General features: G+C 48.8%; 1 protein-coding gene across 4 annotated transcripts; it reads right to left on the bottom strand.

Moving 5' to 3' along the window:
* Nucleotides 1–111: 111 nt before the first annotated feature.
* On the bottom strand, nt 112–19,061 carry tcerg1b (transcription elongation regulator 1b (CA150)). Of its 4 annotated transcripts, none has more exons than XM_047042984.1 (21): nt 18,984–19,061; nt 18,071–18,293; nt 17,750–17,902; nt 17,113–17,359; nt 16,079–16,318; nt 14,787–14,849; nt 12,821–13,033; nt 12,570–12,673; nt 10,968–11,056; nt 10,185–10,345; nt 9,934–10,009; nt 6,905–7,046; nt 6,640–6,729; nt 6,261–6,379; nt 6,012–6,162; nt 4,837–5,001; nt 4,402–4,584; nt 3,762–3,941; nt 2,674–2,757; nt 2,334–2,434; nt 112–570 (listed from the first exon to the last, which is right to left on the bottom strand). In XM_047042984.1, exons 1-21 carry the CDS (start codon nt 19,028–19,030, stop codon nt 369–371), a joined length of 3,033 nt encoding a protein of 1,010 aa, XP_046898940.1. In that variant the 5' UTR covers nt 19,031–19,061; the 3' UTR covers nt 112–368. The 4 variants fall into 4 exon arrangements, with proteins under 4 accessions (XP_046898940.1, XP_046898941.1, XP_046898942.1 ...); XM_047042985.1 differs by having other exon boundaries at nt 10,968–11,050; XM_047042986.1 differs by having other exon boundaries at nt 16,079–16,303.
* Between the last annotated feature and the right edge of the window lie 156 nt (nt 19,062–19,217).

The following is a 19,217-nucleotide window of genomic DNA, read 5'->3' as shown; positions in this document are numbered from 1 at the left end:
ACCTTCGCTAGTCTGGATTGGTGTTTCTGACTCACTCTGGAGTCGGCACAGTAAGGCCTACAACACCTACACGCGCGCGCGCACACACACACACACACACACACAGAGAAGAATAATCAATTTACATCATCTTACATCTTCAGGCTTGTTGCCATAGTAACGCTAGGCCCCTCCCTCTCCCTGGGTGGGGGGGCGGGAGGTTCAGAGCCTGGTCGCGGAGCACCCCCGCTGTCTGAATAAGCACACAGACGGGGGCTCAACCCAGGGGCCAGTCTGTCAGCTGGCATCCAGGTGCTCACGCCAGCATGTGTGTGTGTATGGAGGGGGGGGGGGGGGGGGGGGGCAGGCGTCAACCGCTCTGTGATTGGTCACTTGGTGGAGCGCCTGGTTGGCTCGGAGGCGGTTGGAGGTGGGGGCGGGCCGCGGCGGTCCAGGTCCTCGATGTAGAACATGATGAGCTTCCTGCGTTCGTCAGGAACACAGTCCAGAACCAGGTACCGCTTGTCGTTCTGGAGAACCTTCTCAACGTCACTCAGGTGCTGGTCAGACTCCTGGATCAACTTCCTGGACCTGGTGGGGACGGGACCGTCACGTGTGTGAAGAGTGTGTGTGTGTATACATATGCGAGTGTGTGTGTGTATGTACAGTGCCCTCCAAAAGTATTGGAACAGTGAGGCGAATTCCTTTATTTTTGCTGTAGACTGAAAACATTTGGGCTTGACATCAAATAATGAACGTGAGACCAGAGATCAACGTTTCAGCTTTTATTTCCAGGTATTTACATCAGGATCTGATGCACAACTAAGAAAATATCACATTTTGTTTGAATCCACCCATTTGTCATGTGATCAAAAGTATTGGAACAGATATACTTAAAACATATTTAAGTGAATAAGACTTAATATTTAGTTGCAAATCCTTTGCTTTCAATAACTGCAGCAAGTCTGTGACCCATTGACGTCACCAAACTTTTGCATTCTTCCTTTTTGATGCTTTCCCAGGCTTTCACTGCAGCCGCTTTCAGTTGTTGTTTGTTTTGTGGGGTTCCTCCCTTCAGTCTCCTCTTAAGCAGGTAAAATGCATGCTCTATAGGGTTTAAGTCTGGAGATTGACTTGGCCAGTCTAATACCTTTCATTTCTTGCCCCTGATGAACTCCTTTGTTGTTTTGGCAGTGTGTTTTGGGTCGTTATCTTGCTGCATGATGAAGGCTCTGCCAATCAGTTTGGTTGCATCTTTCCTTAAATTGGCAGACAAAATGTTTCTGTAGACTTCCGAGTTCATTTTGCTGCTGCCATCATGTGTTACATCCTCAATGAAGATTAATGAGCCCGTCCCAGAAGAAGCCATGCAAGCCCAAGCCATGACATTACCTCCACCGTGTTTCACAGATGAGCTTGTGTGTTTGGGATCATGAGCAGTTCCTTTCTTTCTCCAAACTTTAGCCTTTCCATCACTTTGGTAAAAGTTAATCTTTGTCTCATCAGTCCATAAAACCTTGTCCCAGAATTTTTGAGGTTCATCTCTGTACTTTTTGGCAAATTCCAGCCTGGCCTTCCTATTCTTCTTGCTAATGAGTGGTTTGCATCTTCTGGTGTAGCCCTTGTACTTTTGTTCATGAAGTCTTCTGCGAACAGTAGATAGTGATACCTTCACTCCTGCCATCTGGAGGTTGTTGCTGATCTCACTAACAGTTGTTTTAGGGTCTTTCTTTACAGCTCTCAAAATGTTTCTGTCATCAACTGCTGATGTTTTCCTTGGTCTACCTGTTCGACGTCTGTTACTTAGTACACCAGTAGTTTTCTTCTTCTTCAGGACATTCCAAATGGTTGTACTGGCTATGGCCAATGTTTCTGCAATGGCTCTGATTGATTTTCCATCTTCTCTAAGACTCACAATTGCTTGTTTTTCACCCAAAGACAGCGCTCTGGTTTTCATGTTGTTTTCACCTCTGAATACAGTCTGCATAGACAAAACCTATCTTACCCAATCTGAACCTGAGTGTAGACATTCAGTGGTATTTATTGATTGAATAATGTTTGTAATAGGACACACCTGGGCAACAAAACACACCTGTCAGTCACATGTTCCAATACTTTTGCTCACGTGACAAATGGGTGGGTTCGAACAAAAAGGTGATATTTTCTAATTTGTGCATCAGATCCTGATGTAAATACCTGGAAATAAAAGCTGAAACGTTGATCTCTGGTTTCACATTCATCGTTTGATGTCAAGCCCAAATGTTTTCAGTCTACAGCAAAAATAAAGGAATTGGCCTCACTGTTCCAATACTTTTGGAGGGCACTGTATCTACATGAATGTGTGTGTGTCCCACCTGTAGGTGATGAACTTTGTCTCCTTCAGCAGGGTTCTGAAGTCTGCCTTGGCTGTTATATACTTGTCTTTGATGTAGTCCTCAAACTCCCTCTGCTTCTTCTGCAGGATACACACACACACACAAAGCTCTCAGTCAGCATGACAGCATGGTGTACACATCACTTGAAGATCGTCATCAAATTCTCAAGTTCAATTCTTGTCTACGTTCTTTTAGAGTTACTAAAACAATATTTTGATATCTTTCATGGTCGAAGCCAAAACACGCGACAGCGTCTACACCCGACGCCTCAACAACTTGAGTGGCTCTAAACAGTCTCCAGTCTAATCGCCGTGGTTACCCGGTCACTGCTGGAAAACTTGATGCAGCGAGGGTCCTCCTTGATGATCTTCTTCACCTCCTTCCAGGACGTGGTCAGGGTGATCTACACACACACACACTGCAGTTAGACTCATCAGGTTTACATGATGAAATAAGGTGCTTCTGACAGTGTGTGTGTGTGTGTGCGTGCATCTGGCGTGTGTGTTGTTTTCCAGTACGAGTATGTTAGTGTGTGTCTTATCTTGTCTGTTCCGGTAAAACGGTACTGGCGTCACGGTTCGGTGCATGAAATTACACGGCGAATACGCGGTATAAAAATGAATAAACTTGCGTGCAAATTAATTCATGTAATGCGGAACTACTGTTAGATATTCGCGTTCTTTAGGGACACCTAATCTGTTGCCCCGCTTTAGCTCTGAAGCCGCCGTGAGTCAGAGATAGGCTAGCTAGCAGCACTAAGGACGAGTATGTCGAGTGGTGGCGACCCACAAGAGCGAGGACCCACCGGCCTGTTTAAGATCGCAAGTTTGGGAAAACTTTGGTTTCCCATTCAGTTACAGTAGTACAGGCGAGAAAGTGGTGGATAGGATAAGCACTGTGTGTCGGCGTTGTTCAGCAGTTGTGGAAATACATCTAACATGCTAACGCATATAACACATCTGGATAAGAGCGGTTGCTAAATAACAAAACATATCCAACACCATCACCCAGGTGTGCCAATCACTGGAACGAGACCCCCCAAAAACTGTCAAATTTCTCTCCCTACAGTGCTTAACCAGCCTTTAGATACACACACAGATAGGGCCCAAAAAATCACTGAAGTAATCGGAATTTGTCATCTTCAATGCGCCCGAATTCACTCATTGAGGAACCTGGTTTGTTTTGCTTTTACCTCCGTTGTACCGAACTCCTACCGAACCGTGATGTCTGAACCGCGTGATGAACCGAACCATGACTTCAGTGTACCGTTCCACCCCTAGTATGTCTGTCTGTCTGTCTGTCTGTCTGTCTGTCTGTCTGTCTGTCTGTCTGTCTGTCTGTCTGTCTGTCTGTCTGTCTGTCTGTCTGTCTGTGTCTTATCGTGTGTGTTCCAGTGTGTTCTGTCACCATGATGGTCTCGTCCAGCAGCTGTCTGAAGTGCTCCTTCTTCTTCTTGGTGAGTGCTTCCACGTGCTCGTTGAACAGCTTCTCCTTCTCGTCTCTCTCCAGCAGGGAGGCACACTCCCAGCGGTGGTCCTTACGCAGGTTACGGCGCGTGTCTGACCACGACGCGTCCGACGAACGCACCTGGACGGGCACAAGCAGATGGGCCCACACGTCACACGACTGCAAATTTGTCACCGCTACGTTAATCCGATTTGAGAGGCTGCACAAGTAACAGCAAGACTAGCAGACAAAAAAATCAGTGTTGTAAAAAAGTGTTGAGTGTGTGTGTGTATATTTGCATTGTCATTTAGCAGACGCTCTTATCCAGAGCGACTTAGTCAGTACAGGGACATTCCCCCCGTTAATTAATAGCCTGATTCCCTATCCGCTCAGCCATCTGACCCTGACCCTGTGTGTGTGTGTGTGTACACACAGTCGGGCTATTAATCAGAAGGTTGTTGGTTCGATTCCCGGCCGTGCTAAATGACATTGTGTCCTTGGGCAAGGCACTTCCCCCTTCTTGCCTCAGGGAGAATACACACAGATAGGGCCAACAAAATAATATATATATATATATATGTGTGTGTGTATGTGTGCTCACCATGTCTGACATGAGGGCTCTGAAGGCCTGGATGGCCTCCTCTCTCTTGTGCTGCTCCCTCTCCCGGTCGATCTCCTTGGTCTGCTCGGAGCGTGCCTTCTGAACCTCCCTCTCCCTCTCCCTCAGGCTGGCCTCCACGCGCGCCTGCCGCTCCAGCTCCCGCTCCTTATCCCCGTCCATGCTCTGCTCACACACACACAGCTCGGCCCTTTACTCGGAGTGCGCTCCGACCATTCGCTTCGTGTTCTCTAAACCCCTAACCATAACCTTGACCAATTCTAACCCCCAACCCTAATTCTAACCCCCTTTAAAGTTCCGGGCCCCAGAATACACACGCGCATGAAGCACACAAACAGTTAGTCAATGATCTTCCAACATGCATCCGCAGAAATCCAAGTCCCACACACACACCAACACACACGCACGCAGCCCCACCTTGGCCTGTTTGTCCAGGTAGTGTTTGTAGAGCTCCTCTCTCAGGTTGGAGCTGTCTACAGCCTTGTAGCGAGGGTCTCCCTCCAGGCGCTCCTTCACCTGTCTCCAGCGCTGACCCCCCTCCACATGCTGCTCCTCCAGCAGCACCAGGAAGTCCAGCTTCACCTGATGCGCACACACACACACACACACGCAGGTACACACAGCTATAAATACACACAAGCGCAGATATATATACACGGATATATTTCTACATACACACACACCTTTTACACAACTGCTTGATGTACATAGCCAATGCTGCTTGTGTGTTTTGTGTGTGTGTGTGTGTGTGCGCGCGTATGGGGTGTAATCAGCGTCAGCGTAGCTGCAGACAGTGCGTTCACCGCCTACCTGATACGGGTGAATTACGCGTTACTACTCTCTGGCAAGTTTTAGAAAGTGCGGAATGAATACTACACATTACAGTTTGATAGAAAATGTGGTGTGCGTATAAACAGGCGTAATTTGTGCACATTACAACTGATAAGGCGTGCGCACAGGCAAGTGACGGGTGCTCCGCATACTTTGTCCAGTGATGAACATCACAAAAAGCGCAGAGCCATTTCCCCCCGACTCATTGTCCGAAAATTAACTTGCTTGGGTCAATAGCCAGGGGGGGCAACCCCGGTCCTCAAGAGCAGCTGTCCTGCATTTTCTAGATGTTTCCCTGCTCCGGCACACCTAGTTCAAATGAATGGTCATTACCCGGCTTCCACAGAGCTTGATAACGACCCATTCATTTGAATCAGGTGTGCCGGAGCAGGGAAACATCTAGAAAATGCAGGACAGGGGCTCTCGAGGACCAGGGTTGTCCACCCCTGGCCTATGTCATTCATGTTCAAAAACATGAAAAACATTCACTTTTAAGGTGTAGGTCGCGCGTATTTGAGGCGTCCGTCAGGTGTAGTGTACACAACATGTACACGTTGTTCGCAAATCAATCAAATACGTGTGCACATCGCCTACGTCACGTGTGCGTGAACGCCTGTGTCAATTGTAGGTCAATGTCAAGTTCTCGCGTGCGTTCAGAGGTTTGATGTCATCGCGCAGGCGCTACTGTGCGCTTTGCATATGAACCGGTGACACGTATTACACCTCATACGCGTGTATGTGTGCGTGCGCTCGCTCCTCACCTTCTCGCCCCGGGTCTTGGAGTCCTCCTTCTCTCTCTTCCTCAGAGCGGTCATGAACTCAGTAAAGATGGCCTCCCTCTCCTTCATCTTCTCTATGGCCTTGAACCTGGAGTCTCTGGCATGCCGGGACGCAAACTCACTGAACGTGGTCCTGCCATACACACGCAGAGACACACACATGCAGATTCTCGGTCACCATGGCAACTGTGAGGGGCCGGGGATGAGATCTCCACGGCGACGTGGTCTCACCTGGCGGTCAGCTTGGCGTCCTCCATCATCTTCCGGAACTCATCCTTGGCCTGCATCAGTTTGTTCTTCTTCTCCTTCCTCTCCTCCTCGGCACGCGTCTTCACATACTGGTCAAACACCTGAGCCCCACACACACACTGAACAAAACTACACTTCTGGTACACAGTCATATTTACATTTAGTCATTTAGCAGACGCTCTTATCCAGAGCGACTTTCAGCAAGTACAGGGACATTCCCCCCCGAGGCAAGTAGGGTTAAGTGCCTTGCCCAAGGACACAACGTCATTTGGCACGGCAGGGAAATCGATCCGGCAACCTTCTGATTACAAGCCCGACTCCCTCACCGCTCAGCCACTCGTGTGTGTGTGTGTGTGTGTACCTGCTTCCTCTCCTTGGGGTTAAGCAGGAGGTAGCGAGGGTCAAACACGATCTTGTGCAGCTCCTTTTCCCAGGTGGAGAAGGCTGACACCTGGTGGCCGGGAAGGGGACAGTCAGAAAGGCTCGGGCATTTCAACATTACGCTACGCAACGACATGATAACGCTGTGAGTATAGAGGGCCGTAAATTAATAATGACACAAACTGGGATGGCAGACAGAGAGAGAGAGAAGAAGAGAGAGGTGTAGTGTGTTGGGGTGCGTGTACCCCTCTCTCCAGCAGCATGTCTCGGAACTGGCCCATCCGAGCTTCCAGAGGCACCACCGCACGCTCGCGGGCCGCACGAAGCTCCGCCTCCATCGCTGCCTCCTTCTCCGACTCCGCCTCCTTCACAGACTCTGCCTCCTTCCTGTGGGTGGAGGGAGGGGGGGGGGGGGGGGGGGGGGGGACAGAGAGAGAGAGAGTCAAGAGGGAGGGGGAGAGGTAGGGCACTGTGGAGTTGACTGGGTTGTGTCTAGGCTGAGTAGACCAGTCTTCTGGGTTATTGTGTGTGTTATTGGTTAAGGCGAAGAATCACCTGATTACCAGGTCAGATTCTCATTGGATGTAGCTTGAACCCTGGACCGATCAGAGAGCTAGAAGGGGAGAGGGTTAAAGAGCAGTCTAGGAGGAGGGTGGAGCTAGGTGGTTGGTTACCTTGGAGAGCATGTTGGTGACATCACCAGTCCTACTGACGCAGACCGCTGACCAGTCAGCTTTCACCACCACTTGAACAGAGCCAATCAGAAATCAGCATTGAAGTTACTGAGAGATGTCACACTGAGACCCAACCAACCCAACCCAACCACGACCAAGACCTCATCCGTCCGTTCCTCCCTCAATCCCTACCTCACACCTCATCCCTCTCTCCATCCCTCGGTCAAACCTCATCCCTCTCTATCCCTTGGTTAAACCTCATCCCTCTATCTCTTTGTCAAACCTCATCCCTCTATCCCTCGGTGAAACCTCATCCCTCTATCTCTCGGTCAAACCTCATCCCCCTCTATCCCTTGGTCAGACCTCATCCCTTTATCTATTGGTCAAACCTCATCCCTCTATCCGTTTTTCAAACCTCATCCCACTCTCTTGGTCAAACCTCATCCCCCTCTATCCCTTGGTCAGACCTCATCCCTCTATCTATTGGTCAAACCTCATCCCTCTCTATCCCTTTTTCAAACCTCATCCCTCTATCTCTCGGTCAAACCTCATCCCTCTATCAAACCTCATCCCTCTATCCCTCGGTCAAACCTCATCCCTCTCTCTTGGTCAAACCTCATCCCTCTCTCTCTCGGTCACACCTCATCCCTCTTTCTCCATCCCTCCTTCCCCACACCTCCTCTCCCTTAACACTAGAACCTCCACAGTTGAGGGTCTTTTTTTTTTTTATCCCCGACGTTTTTAAATGCATTTATCATTAAAGAATAATTGGGGGAGTGGCCTTTTTATTTTTATATTTTTTGTTTTTTTACTTCGAACCACTAATCGGGTCATCTATACCCTGAAAATACTGCCTGGCCAAAACTTTTTTTTTTTCCTGTTGAATAGGTTGTGATAGATCACTTAAAAGCTTGGTGAAGTAAAATCCTACAAAATTGACATAGATCTCACGGCTATGTTTACTAGTAAAAGTACTTGCATTTCCACATGCACAAGAACTCGCAGTACTGGGACTATGTAGCAGGGTGGCCTTGTTAGTGAGGCTAACCGGGAGAAAAAAGGCTTCAATTTGCTCGCAGTACTGGGACTATGTAGCAGGGTGGCCTTGTTAGTGAGGCTAACCGGGAGAAAAAAGGCTTCAATTTGCTCGCAGTACTGGGACTATGTAGCAGGGTGGCCTTGTTAGTGAGGCTAACCGGGAGAAAAAAGGCTTCAATTTGCTAGATAACATGAAGATTAGACTCTGGAGCGATGGAAAATAGTTGTGTGGTCTGATGAGACTAGGCATGCACACATCATGCCTAGTGCCCAGTGTACAAACCTCAGGAGGCAGTGGTATAATCTGGGGTTGATTCTATTGTTCAGGTCTAGGCTAGGGTTATCCCATCACTGGATGGCTCAGTCAAATTCCAGGATGACAATTCCAGGATTCATTGGACACAAATTGTGAGTGGTTCAAGGAGCATGCATTCACTCGTGAATTGGGCACAACAGAAACTAAACTTGGCCCCACTAAAATGTGTTGTTCCACAGCCAAACAATTCCACGTGCCATTATTAAAGCTAAAGACGAAGATATTGATGTCAGTGTTTCCCACACAGACTAATTTGTGGCGGTGCGCCACAGAATCAACACCGCCCGCCACACATTGCGTTTCGTGAAACTTTTTTTTTTAAATCGCTATTTAGGTTAAAACACGCAGAGTATTCGTTCAGCTGCATTTCCTTTCCCCTGCCTCCGTCTCTCTGTCACTCATGCGTCTTTCTCACATATGCACACAGTCACAACGTCAGCACACGTTAGCAACAATGCATACATACGCCGTTCTAGTAAGACCGACAGCTATATCAGCGAGCTTTCAGCATTAGTGCCGTAGCTAAAAGTCGAGGAAAGTTGAGGTTATATTTCGCTAGGTACCTTACTCGAAGATTCCCCTTCGTTTTATTGGTGAGAAGTCTCAGGAGCTAGCTACTTACCCGGCGTCCTGGAGCCAACCAGTTAAATAGTTGTTTAGCACTAGCGTGGCTACATACATAATGCAGAAATGATATGTTAGTTGTTGTTTATTTTGTGAAGGTGTGAATCATTTAGGATTAATATTTAATGTAACAAATTATTAACAAATTAACTGTGTAACGAATTATTAGCGAAGGAATTATTACGACTCATGTCCCCCCCCCCCCCCACACACTATCTGTGGGAAACACTGGATGTGTAACTATTTTTTTGGCCAGGCAGTGTAGAAAACGCGGTATTTTGCCTTGCTCAACATTCGTGCAGTGTCTGGCTGCTTAGCAACGCCCACTGTTGTCTTTTGATAAGCAGGCCAACGAGCTACATTGGATACAGATATAGAAATCAATAGATATAGACAGATATAGATCGAAAGACATATGGGCAGTATGTGTCCTGTACCGGAGGTGGAGGATTGCTGATGCTGGATAAATGACCCGGCCAGCAGTTCTAGGGGGGGGGGGGGGGGTCGTGGAATGTTGGTTCTAGTGTTAAACAAGTATGACGACATGCTGTGGTGACCATGTATCTCCCAACCTGAACTGGTCTTCAGTGTTTCCTGTGCCAACAGAAAGTAGAGGACTTACTTCCTCTTCTTGGCCTTGACAGGCTCCTCCTCCAGGACCTCCTCTGCTGCCGCCTCAAGCTCCTCCTTACTGATACCTGCAAGACAACAGGAGAACCGTTGAATGTCTGAGATCTGTATCTAATGTGGTGTGTGTGACAGATGGTGTATGAGCATGGTGTGAGTATGTGTGTGGTATGGTTGTGTGCAGTGAAGTGTGTATGCGCGCGCGTGTGTGGTACGGTCGTGTGCAGTGTGTGTGTGTGTGTGTACCCAGCTTGCGGCTGTCCTCCAGCCCTCTCTTGTGAGGAGGCTCTTGGATGTTCTTGTCCACGTCGGCCCGGCCCACCAGCTCCTCGGGCCGGTCCCACATGGAGAGGCGCGTGGTCGGGTTGTAGAAGAACACGCGGTCATCTCCCGTCCACACCACGCACCTGCACACACACACACACAGGAAGACTGCGTCAGGTGTGACGTCAACCTGCGCGTCCACGGTGGACAGGTGTGTGTGTGTGGGTGTGTGAAGCGTCGAGTGCAGTGGTACTGCTTGCAGCTACTGCCTCTGGATAGCCTCCCTCGATAGAGGAGGTAAGGAGAGTGGCTGACTGTGTAGGTCTCCTGCCGGTACAGAGCCTCTCCCGCCACCTCCTGCGGGGCCTCAGAGGCCACACAGACACGGGGTACCTCGCAGCCCCAGGCTGAACTGCAGGGGCAGTGTTGGGCCCCAGAGAGGGAGGCGTACAGGCCCACTACAGTGTGGATAAGCCCTGGCTCCCATGAAGCACTGCCCCAGCGATGGGTGTAACTGCCCAGCAGGCAGTGCCCCACTGCCCTGTGGGCCGTCTGGACGACAGGAGAGGGGCCAAGAGAGACACAGTCACGGTCGCCATCACTACTACCGCATATATGTGCTCCACCTGCAATACTGCTCGTGGGTCCAGGATAGGACTGTTCAGCCATTAAAAAGGTCTCACCATTCAAGGAGCGGACATCATCATCAATTTCGACTGACGACCGGAGGACAATGTAAATGTAGCAGTGTGTGTGTGAACATACCAGGGTGTGCCAGGGATGGGGTTGGTGGCCACAGGCTTGGCCTTCTGAGCTGCCTTTTCTTCCTCCGTCATCTCTTCCTCCTTCTGCTCCTGGAAGGGGGGGGAGAGGGAGAGGCGACAGCATTCTATAGCTGAAACTGTCTTCTCCATAATCTGTGTGTGTGTGCGTGTGTAAGAATGTATGTATATACATACACACTGAATGGCCACTTTAAGAGCTCCACCTATTCAACTGGTCGTTAACGCAAATATCTAATCAGCCAATCACATGGCAGCAATTCAATGCATTTAGACATGTAAACATGGTCAAGATCTGCTGAAGTTCAAACTGAGCATCAGAAAGTGGCATGGTTGTTGGTGGTCCGAATATTTTTTGAAACTGGGATTTTCTGGGAAAATTGGATTTTCACGCACAACCATCTCTCAGGGTTTACAGAGAACGGTCCAGAAAAGAGAAAAAATCCAGTGAGTAGCAGTTCTGTAGATGTCAAATGCCTTGTTGATGCCACAGGTCAGAGGAGAAGGGCCAAACTGGTTGGAGCTTATAGAATGACCACAGTAACTCAAATAAGCACTCGACTACGCCAGGTGCCACTCCTGTCAGCCAAGAACAGGAAACCCCGGCTACAACTTGCACGGACTCACCAAAATGTATATAGATGATAGAAGACTCGCAAATAAACTGGGGATGCACCGAAATGAAAATTATATGCAAAACGGAAACTTTAGCAAAATTCTGCATGCACTTGGCAAATGACTTAATATCTATGATTTCTTTTGTATAATTCCATGTGTCAGACTTTTTAAATTGCCACCGTACCCCCGCTTGAAATTTCTGCTGAACCAACACTGCAAATCTGATGTTCTTATCGGAAACTTTTAAGTATTTCCAAATTGCTGACAGTATCTCCCTTATTGGAAATATTTATGTAAAATCATCTGAGATTAAAATGAAAAATATAATGGGTGTGCATTATATAGGGATAATTCACGGATAGTCTGAAAATTGTTTGACGTTAGGAGCTATTGAAATTAAACAGTTTAAACAATTTATATAAAAATGTGTGAGATGAATATGGACAAACCAAGTTGTGTGCAACTTGTCATTGTCATTTGGTTAGCTACAACCGGTTTGGAAAGTTTTAAGAGTAATGGATAAAGAGTTATTGACATAATAAAACAATTTGTCATTTTGTTGACGCTCCCTAACTGCTGTTAGCGGACGCCGGACGTAAGGAAAACTAATGGGGAATATCTGTTGAATATTGAACTTGACACTAACTTTACTTTGGTCCAGTGATAATGGCGAGATCAAACAAGTGAAATCTGAGCACTTTTAGATTTTAGGCCTTCATTCTCATTCGCCATTTTTGGCAGCCGAAATGTAAGTGCATCCCTAGAAAAAAAACGTTGCTTTGACTGATAAATCTTGATTTCTGCTGCCACATTCTGATGGTAGTGTCGGAATTTGGCCTAAACAACATGAAACTATGGATCCATCCGGCCTTGTATCAACGGACCAAAAAGGGGGTCCAACCTGTTACTAGCAAGAAAAAAAACGATTCAACCGAATAAAGTAGCCGGTGTGTGTGTGTGTGCTCACCTCCCTGGCCAGGCTGGCCTGCTCAGCCTTGGCGTCCTCCTCCTCCATCTCCATGGCCTCTTCCTCCAGAGCCAGCCTCTCCTTTGCCTCCTTCGCCTCTTTTTCTGCCGGGGGTCACACACACATGCAGATAAATGCATGCGCGCGCGCGCACACAAACACACACACACACACAGCATTAAGCATCAGAGTTCCCTTTCTCTCCAGGTAGACTGCCGTGGCGGAGGTCAGAGGTGAAAGGTCAAAGCTACCTTTGTCCCTCAGGTCCTGAGGTTTCTCCCAGGTGGACTCCAGTGTGCGGTTGTTGTAGTAGTACGTCTTCCCGTCCGCAGTCTTGTACTCCGACCACTCATGAAGTTGCAGGGAACCGGCCAAGGAGGCGCCGGCCAGCGAGCCGGGGGCGGCTAAGGCCAGCTGGGGGTGCATCATGGGCACTAGGGGCGGAGCCATGCCCGGAAGCATCCCTGGCACACACACACGCACACAGGGGTTGAAATATCACCTTGCTTGAGAAACACCTTCATTCTAGACAGTGAAAGCACCGCTTCAGCTGTTTACATGGGTAGCCTAGCAAAAGGGATTTCAAATAAAGCAGGGTCTGTGATTGGTTGACGGGTGCGCGTGTCCTCTTACATGGTTGGTCTATATTCACCTACTCTGACGTCGTACAGGTGTCTATGCTCACTGTCTCTAGGGCAAAGTCTAGACAACCCTGCCAGCATGATTAACATCTACATAAAGACATAAAAGAAACACCACTTACAACACACACACACACACATTATCTCTAGGTTATGAAAACCTAACTCTGACTGCTGAACTTCTGACTCAGTACCAAGTTCTTCTGTGTATGTGTGTGACTAACACCTCCATGAACCGGGCCTGAAAACACACACACAACCTCTGACCCACTGCCTGTTGCTAGGAGACCTGCTCCTGCCTGTCCCAGGTGTCCACCAAACCAAAAGGCTGAATGTTGAGGAGTGAGGCTGTGCACCTTCAGGCTGCAGCCTCCCGGGGCCTGTACTACCAAGCAAGTCCAACACGCCCAGGATGTCTTTTAGTTAGCTGGCTTCACAAAGACTAAGATCTGAGATGTCACAACGGTGGTTATCAACCCTTGACTCAGCCCAAGATTTCCCAATCTAGGATTGCGCACGCTCACGTAAAAAGGGGCAGTTTTTGCTCCCCATGACCAACTGCAGCCACATATTTGACACAATATTAGCACACTGTAATAGTTTTCAATAGAATCCAGGCCAAAGGAAACACCGTGGTTACTGCCAAAGGTAGGAAGGAAAGCTGGTAAAGAATTGCATTGAAGTGTGAATGCACAAGTTACGAATCACCCCATCATTAAGGCACGAGTAGGCCTAGATCTGTTAAATTAATGTGATACTTTGGTGTTTCTTATTGCATGCAAGACCATGTTAGCCTTATTCTTTCAGCTGCATGACAGTGTTAAACAGTCTTTTGAATAAAGAACAACAAAAAAAACATTATTCAAACTGGTAGACAGGTTTACTAATAAGGTCAACAAGTATGAAGGATTTGGTGCTTTCATCAGTCTCTGTTATAGGATAATAGCAGTATATAGACTACAAAGATAGTTGTCAGAGAAAGCCAAAATGTTGTCGGACTCAACGCGACTGCCCTCTCACTATTTGCTCACATGAATCACGGGATGTTCTAGAAACTATTAATCAATTTGACAAGAAAATGTATTGCCAGTAGGCGGTGCATTCGTACATGTTGACCTGCTAGAAAATGGGTGTGCAGCATAAGTTACCATGGTCACCTACCCTGGTAAGAAGTGAACCACCATTGTGACACTGATACCCCAGGGTTAAACCGGAAGGTACTTCGATAACCCCAAATCTTGCTTCTTAGTACAGGCCTCTGACCTGCCTCAGTTGACCCTCCCATCCACAACACTCACACACCAGAAGAACCAAACACACACTCAAAACAGAAATACACCAATCTTGAACTCTTCTCCAGCCTTCCTGCCAACCCTCTTCCGGCTTGAGAACAGAGAAAGAACTAGAGAACCTTGCCAACCCAACCTGTGTTTGACCAAAATTGTGTGTGTGTGTGGGAGGGGGGGGATTAGAAGATCAGAATAATAAGAAGCAGCAGCAGCAACAACAACAAGGACTAACATGCCATCTAGAGACTTGAGATGTCAGGAAGTGATGTCATTGGTGATGTCATTACCGTTGTGGCCTGGCGAGACTGTCTTTAAATACGACCCTTCCACTAGCTGGACCATAGCTACACCTGCAAGAACGGACAAGCAAGCAAGGTGTTGGACACGGAACACACACCACGCACATCAACCATCAGGGCGGGTGGGAGACCACACACACACACACACACGTATGCACACCCGCTGTGGTCAACCCCCCTCTCACCTGGCGGTCGAGGCACACACAGTTGACAACCAGCACCTAGCCTGTCTGCCTGTCTGTCAGCCTACCTGTCTGTCTATTCATCTGCCTGCCTGCTCCATCTGTCTGTCTGTCTGCCTGTCTGTCTGCTGCTCTTGGTGGGTGTTTCTTACTGTATGTCTAAGTGTCTGTGTGTCTGTCTACACCAAGGTCTGTCTGGCCAGCTGACAAGACAGATGTCTCTCCACTCACGTCCCGGTTACACATCAGTTATAAACCATGGTGGAAATGTTGTCAATGTTATCATCTACCTTGTGACTGGACTGCATTAACTGTTCTATTGCAGCCTGCGTGGGAGAGAAATGGAATACACCACGCTGCCCCCTGCTGGGCTGGAGACAAACTGCCTGTCCTGGACTAGCCACCGGGGGCCTGGTGAAGGAATTTTGGCTGGAGTTCAACATCTCCCAAGGGAAACGAGATGGCGGGACTTTCCAGAGGACTAAGAACCCCTCGACCCCAGTTCTCATCCAGAGGATGGAGGTGGAGACGGTGGGGACCTGGGAGTCCACTTAGACAGCAGGCTACATTGTGATTAAACCCCGTGTTTTACCTTGTGTACAGCCCTGCTCATTTTTGGTATTCTGCATACCTTTGCCTTTTGTTCTCTTCTTGTCTGCTGCAATGCCATAACTTCCCCTTTAGGTATCAATTGAGTGCCTACTACTACTACATGCATGTCTGGTAGGACTTCCAGACCCTGGCTCAGACAGGAGAACACAAGCCCACCCTCTCTACCCTCAACCTGTCTGTCTGAACTCTGTGCTGGGGGAGGATGCCGATGGACACCAACCAACACTGTGACTGTGGGGAAGGAGGGGGTGGAAGGAGGGGGTGGGGTAGGAAAAGGAAGGGATGTAGTGGCAGGGGAGAAGAGATGGAAGAAGATAATGATGATGGGGGAGGGGTGGATAGAGGGGGAGAAGAGAAACTGAGTAGATACGAAGCTAGACAGAAGATGACAAGATTAGGGGAGGAGGGATAAGAGAAGGAGGGATGGGTATGGAAGGAGAAGGACTAGATACAGGTGGAGGTCTTGGGAGGTGCTCGAGGTCTTACCAGGCAGAGGGATGTGCATGCCCGGCAGTGGCACCCTGAAGGGGGGCACCATGACGGGGGGGAAGGCTGGAATGGTGGTGGTAGGCTGGGGCAGGGCGTGGGGCAGGCTCTGGGGCAACAGAGACATAGTCTGCACCGACGTCACCGACGCTGGTACTGTGGCAACGCTCACCACCACAGGGGTCACACCCACGCTGGAAGTCGCCGTAGCAACTTGGGGCAGGTCTGCAACAGCAGAAGCTGGGCAGACGCCAGCACAGAGTCACAACACTGACAGGAACCATCTTTTACTGTACAGGGCTTACCGTATTTTTCCGAAAAAAAAGCTGCGGTTCATACGCCGGTAAAACTAGCCATCGACCGTTTGGGAAAAATAACTCGGGACCGTCGGAAATATTTAGAACTCACGTATCTAAGGGTTAATTCCCGGGCAATGGAAAACATGCATTACGCACTTTCGTTTTCAAAGTGTGTTACACCAGAGGTTCTCCAAGACACGGGCTGAGTTTTGGATTTCAGTGGAGGGAATATGCATGGCCGCGGGAACTAGGGGTGCTGAGGGTGCTGCAGCACCTCCTGACAGCAAGAGAATTTTAAATATAATTACTTGATATTTTAACCACCTCCGTGGATGCGGGGGTCGCGAGTCACTGGCACCATTATTTTAGGGGTCATGGGCTGAAATGTTTGAGAACCCCTGTGATACACAACGGCATGCTGTAAGATCGCCTATACTCGTGTATTACTTGGTATCATTGTTCCCGTTTCAAGTGCGGCATATATTCCAGTGCGGTTCACACTTAGATTTAAAAAACACAAAGCTCCCATTCTGGTGGGGTGCGGCTTATAGAAAAACGCAGCTTATGTTCCAAAAAATGCGGTATGTTTTGTAAAGGGTTAGTCAGTCACAAAGTCAGTCAAACAGATACTCATCCAGCACCTATATCAAGCGAACTGGCTCATATAGTGCTGTGACCTGGGAGCATGACAGCTGTGCTAATAGACACAGAACAGCGTGTTAGCCTCACACTCACTGGCGATGGACACAGAGGTGGTGGAGCTGGTGTCAGGGCTGGAGGTGTGTGTGCGGGAGGGCGAGGGGGCCTGGCTGGAGGCGGGACTGGCAGATGCAGCACTGGCCGTTGGACCCCCGCCGGTGGGCCCCCCGCCCCCCCCAGGCTGCCCCACCATCAGAGGGTTGAGTTCAGCCTGCTGGATCACCTTCACCCCCTCTGGCTTGGTCCAGACCGACTCTCTGGTCCTGGCATTGTAGTAGTATACCTGAGGGAATGAAGGAGAGGGGGAGGGAACAGGGAAAAGGGGGAGGGAGGGGGGAGTGAGAGGGGGATGACAATGTGGAGGAGAAATTGGTGAGGAAGAGATGAAGATAAGGATCATATAAATGGCTATGGCATGTTGCAAAAACAAAGCTAGCTGAGGGTTCATAACAGATCTGACGACACAGCACTTAAATCAACACAAACTGCGGGTGTCTCAACGCCAGAAGCCTTAAAACCTAACAACGCTTGCTCCTGTAGAAGTAGCTTCTGTGAGCTAGCCTCCTGGGTTAGTTTCTAGATTAATGATGTTAGTTCGGTATATGCACACCACTTATAGGAGACCATAGTCAAGTTATGAAGCAGTGGTGCATAGGTGATGCCTCTGTCCTACCTTGCCCTCAGGTGTCTTGTTCTCCACCCAGATCTCCTCTGCTGGGTTGAGGGGGGGGGCTCCAGAGACTGGAACCGGGGGCATGCCGGGGGGGAACATCAGTCCTGGAGGGGGCGGCATGCTGCCCATGGGGGGGGGCATGAAGGGGGGTCTCTGAAAGAACCACAGCAGAGAGACGCTGTAACCGTAAGGCAACATCTTTTTTCTCTTTTACAGTTTTATTTTGAAGTATTAAACGCTTTTAAATATCTATTCCGAAAACACCATGGCACCTTGATCTTTGAAGGATGATAAGAGTTCCTCGATCTTAACACGGTCTACCTGTAGGTGCGGGGGTGCTAGCGGCGGGGGCATGCCTCCAGGCGGGGGGATAGGCGGCATGTTTGGGTCGAACGGTGGACGTCCAAAAGGGGGTCGCGGCGGGGGCCCCCGCATCATACCAAAGGGCGGGGGCGGGGGTCTGAGGAGCGGGGGAGGCCCCCGGAGCACGGAACTCGGCGGAGGAGCAGGGCCACGAAAGCGCAGCGTCTGCTGCTGCGCCATCCTGAGACACAGAACAATGATGTTGATACAGACAACAATATACTACTAGCCCACTAACGCTTTACATCCTGACCAATTACCGAGAAGGCTATTTTATAGACACAGCCTGCTAAACTTGCTGAAAACCTAAATGCGCCGTGGCCTCGGAAGCTCACACCAGCTAGATGTCCCATTCAAAACAGTGCAGGATTGTAGTGTTGGGCCACCTCTTCAGCTGGCTAGCTAGTCTAGCTATAAACCAAATACGCTAACCCAAACAGTCTGTAGACTAGCCCTTAGCTAGCTAGCTAGTTAGTTAGCTTGCTAGCAGCACTAAGTTAGCCTGTAATTCACATAATGAGCCAATTTAAATAATAGTTATAATAAAACAGCCTGCTCACTGGCATACAGACGTTGCCGAGTTTCAAGACAACAACAACTTAATACACCAGGAGAACGCTTCCTCCAGTGGATGGAGTCAACCGGGCTTACGTCGGCTAGCAAGCTAGCCAGGCTAGAGGCTGGAGGTGGAGCAAGGCTGCAGGCTTGCTAACGTGGTCAGTGATCTCAAGCATATTACGCACTGGAGAGCGCAAAGAAAGACCATCTGCGCAACACAACTAACAGAGCCATGTCTACGGTCATAAGAGATATCTAATAACTTTAATTAGACAAACGAATTCATAGTATTGCTTTCTTCGTCACACTCTACCTGTTGTCGTTGAACCCAATACTGTCGCTGTCTGCCTGGTCCGCCATTATAGGAAAAAATGTGATGACTCTCGCAGGTTGCCAGGTTTGCCCAAGTTTATCCCCCTATTAACATGTCGAACGTCCCATAAGAAAGAGAGTTACAGAATTTTTTTTCTATACATGTTACATGTATAAAGATGTACATTTTTTTATGCATTCTGATAAACATTATGATAGATACGATTTAAATCCT

This window comes from Hypomesus transpacificus, chromosome 20 (assembly GCF_021917145.1).
Source record: "Hypomesus transpacificus isolate Combined female chromosome 20, fHypTra1, whole genome shotgun sequence".
In the NCBI taxonomy this organism is placed as follows: domain Eukaryota; kingdom Metazoa; phylum Chordata; class Actinopteri; order Osmeriformes; family Osmeridae; genus Hypomesus; species Hypomesus transpacificus.
Note: the sequence above shows the minus strand (reverse complement) of the source record. Positions and strands in the feature narration are given on the sequence as shown.

Excerpts from the sequence above, each read along its gene's own strand:
- tcerg1b (XM_047042984.1), bottom strand. The coding sequence starts at position 19,030 with ATGGCGGACCAGGCAGACAGCGACAGTATTGGGTTCAACGACAACAG. Across the intron at positions 11,057-12,569 it reads AGGCCAGCCTGGCCAGGGAG|GAGCAGAAGGAGGAAGAGAT; the intron begins GTGAGCACACAC and ends CCCCCCTTCCAG. Across the intron at positions 7,047-9,933 it reads GTCAAGGCCAAGAAGAGGAA|GAAGGAGGCAGAGTCTGTGA; the intron begins GTAAGTCCTCTA and ends CTCCACCCACAG.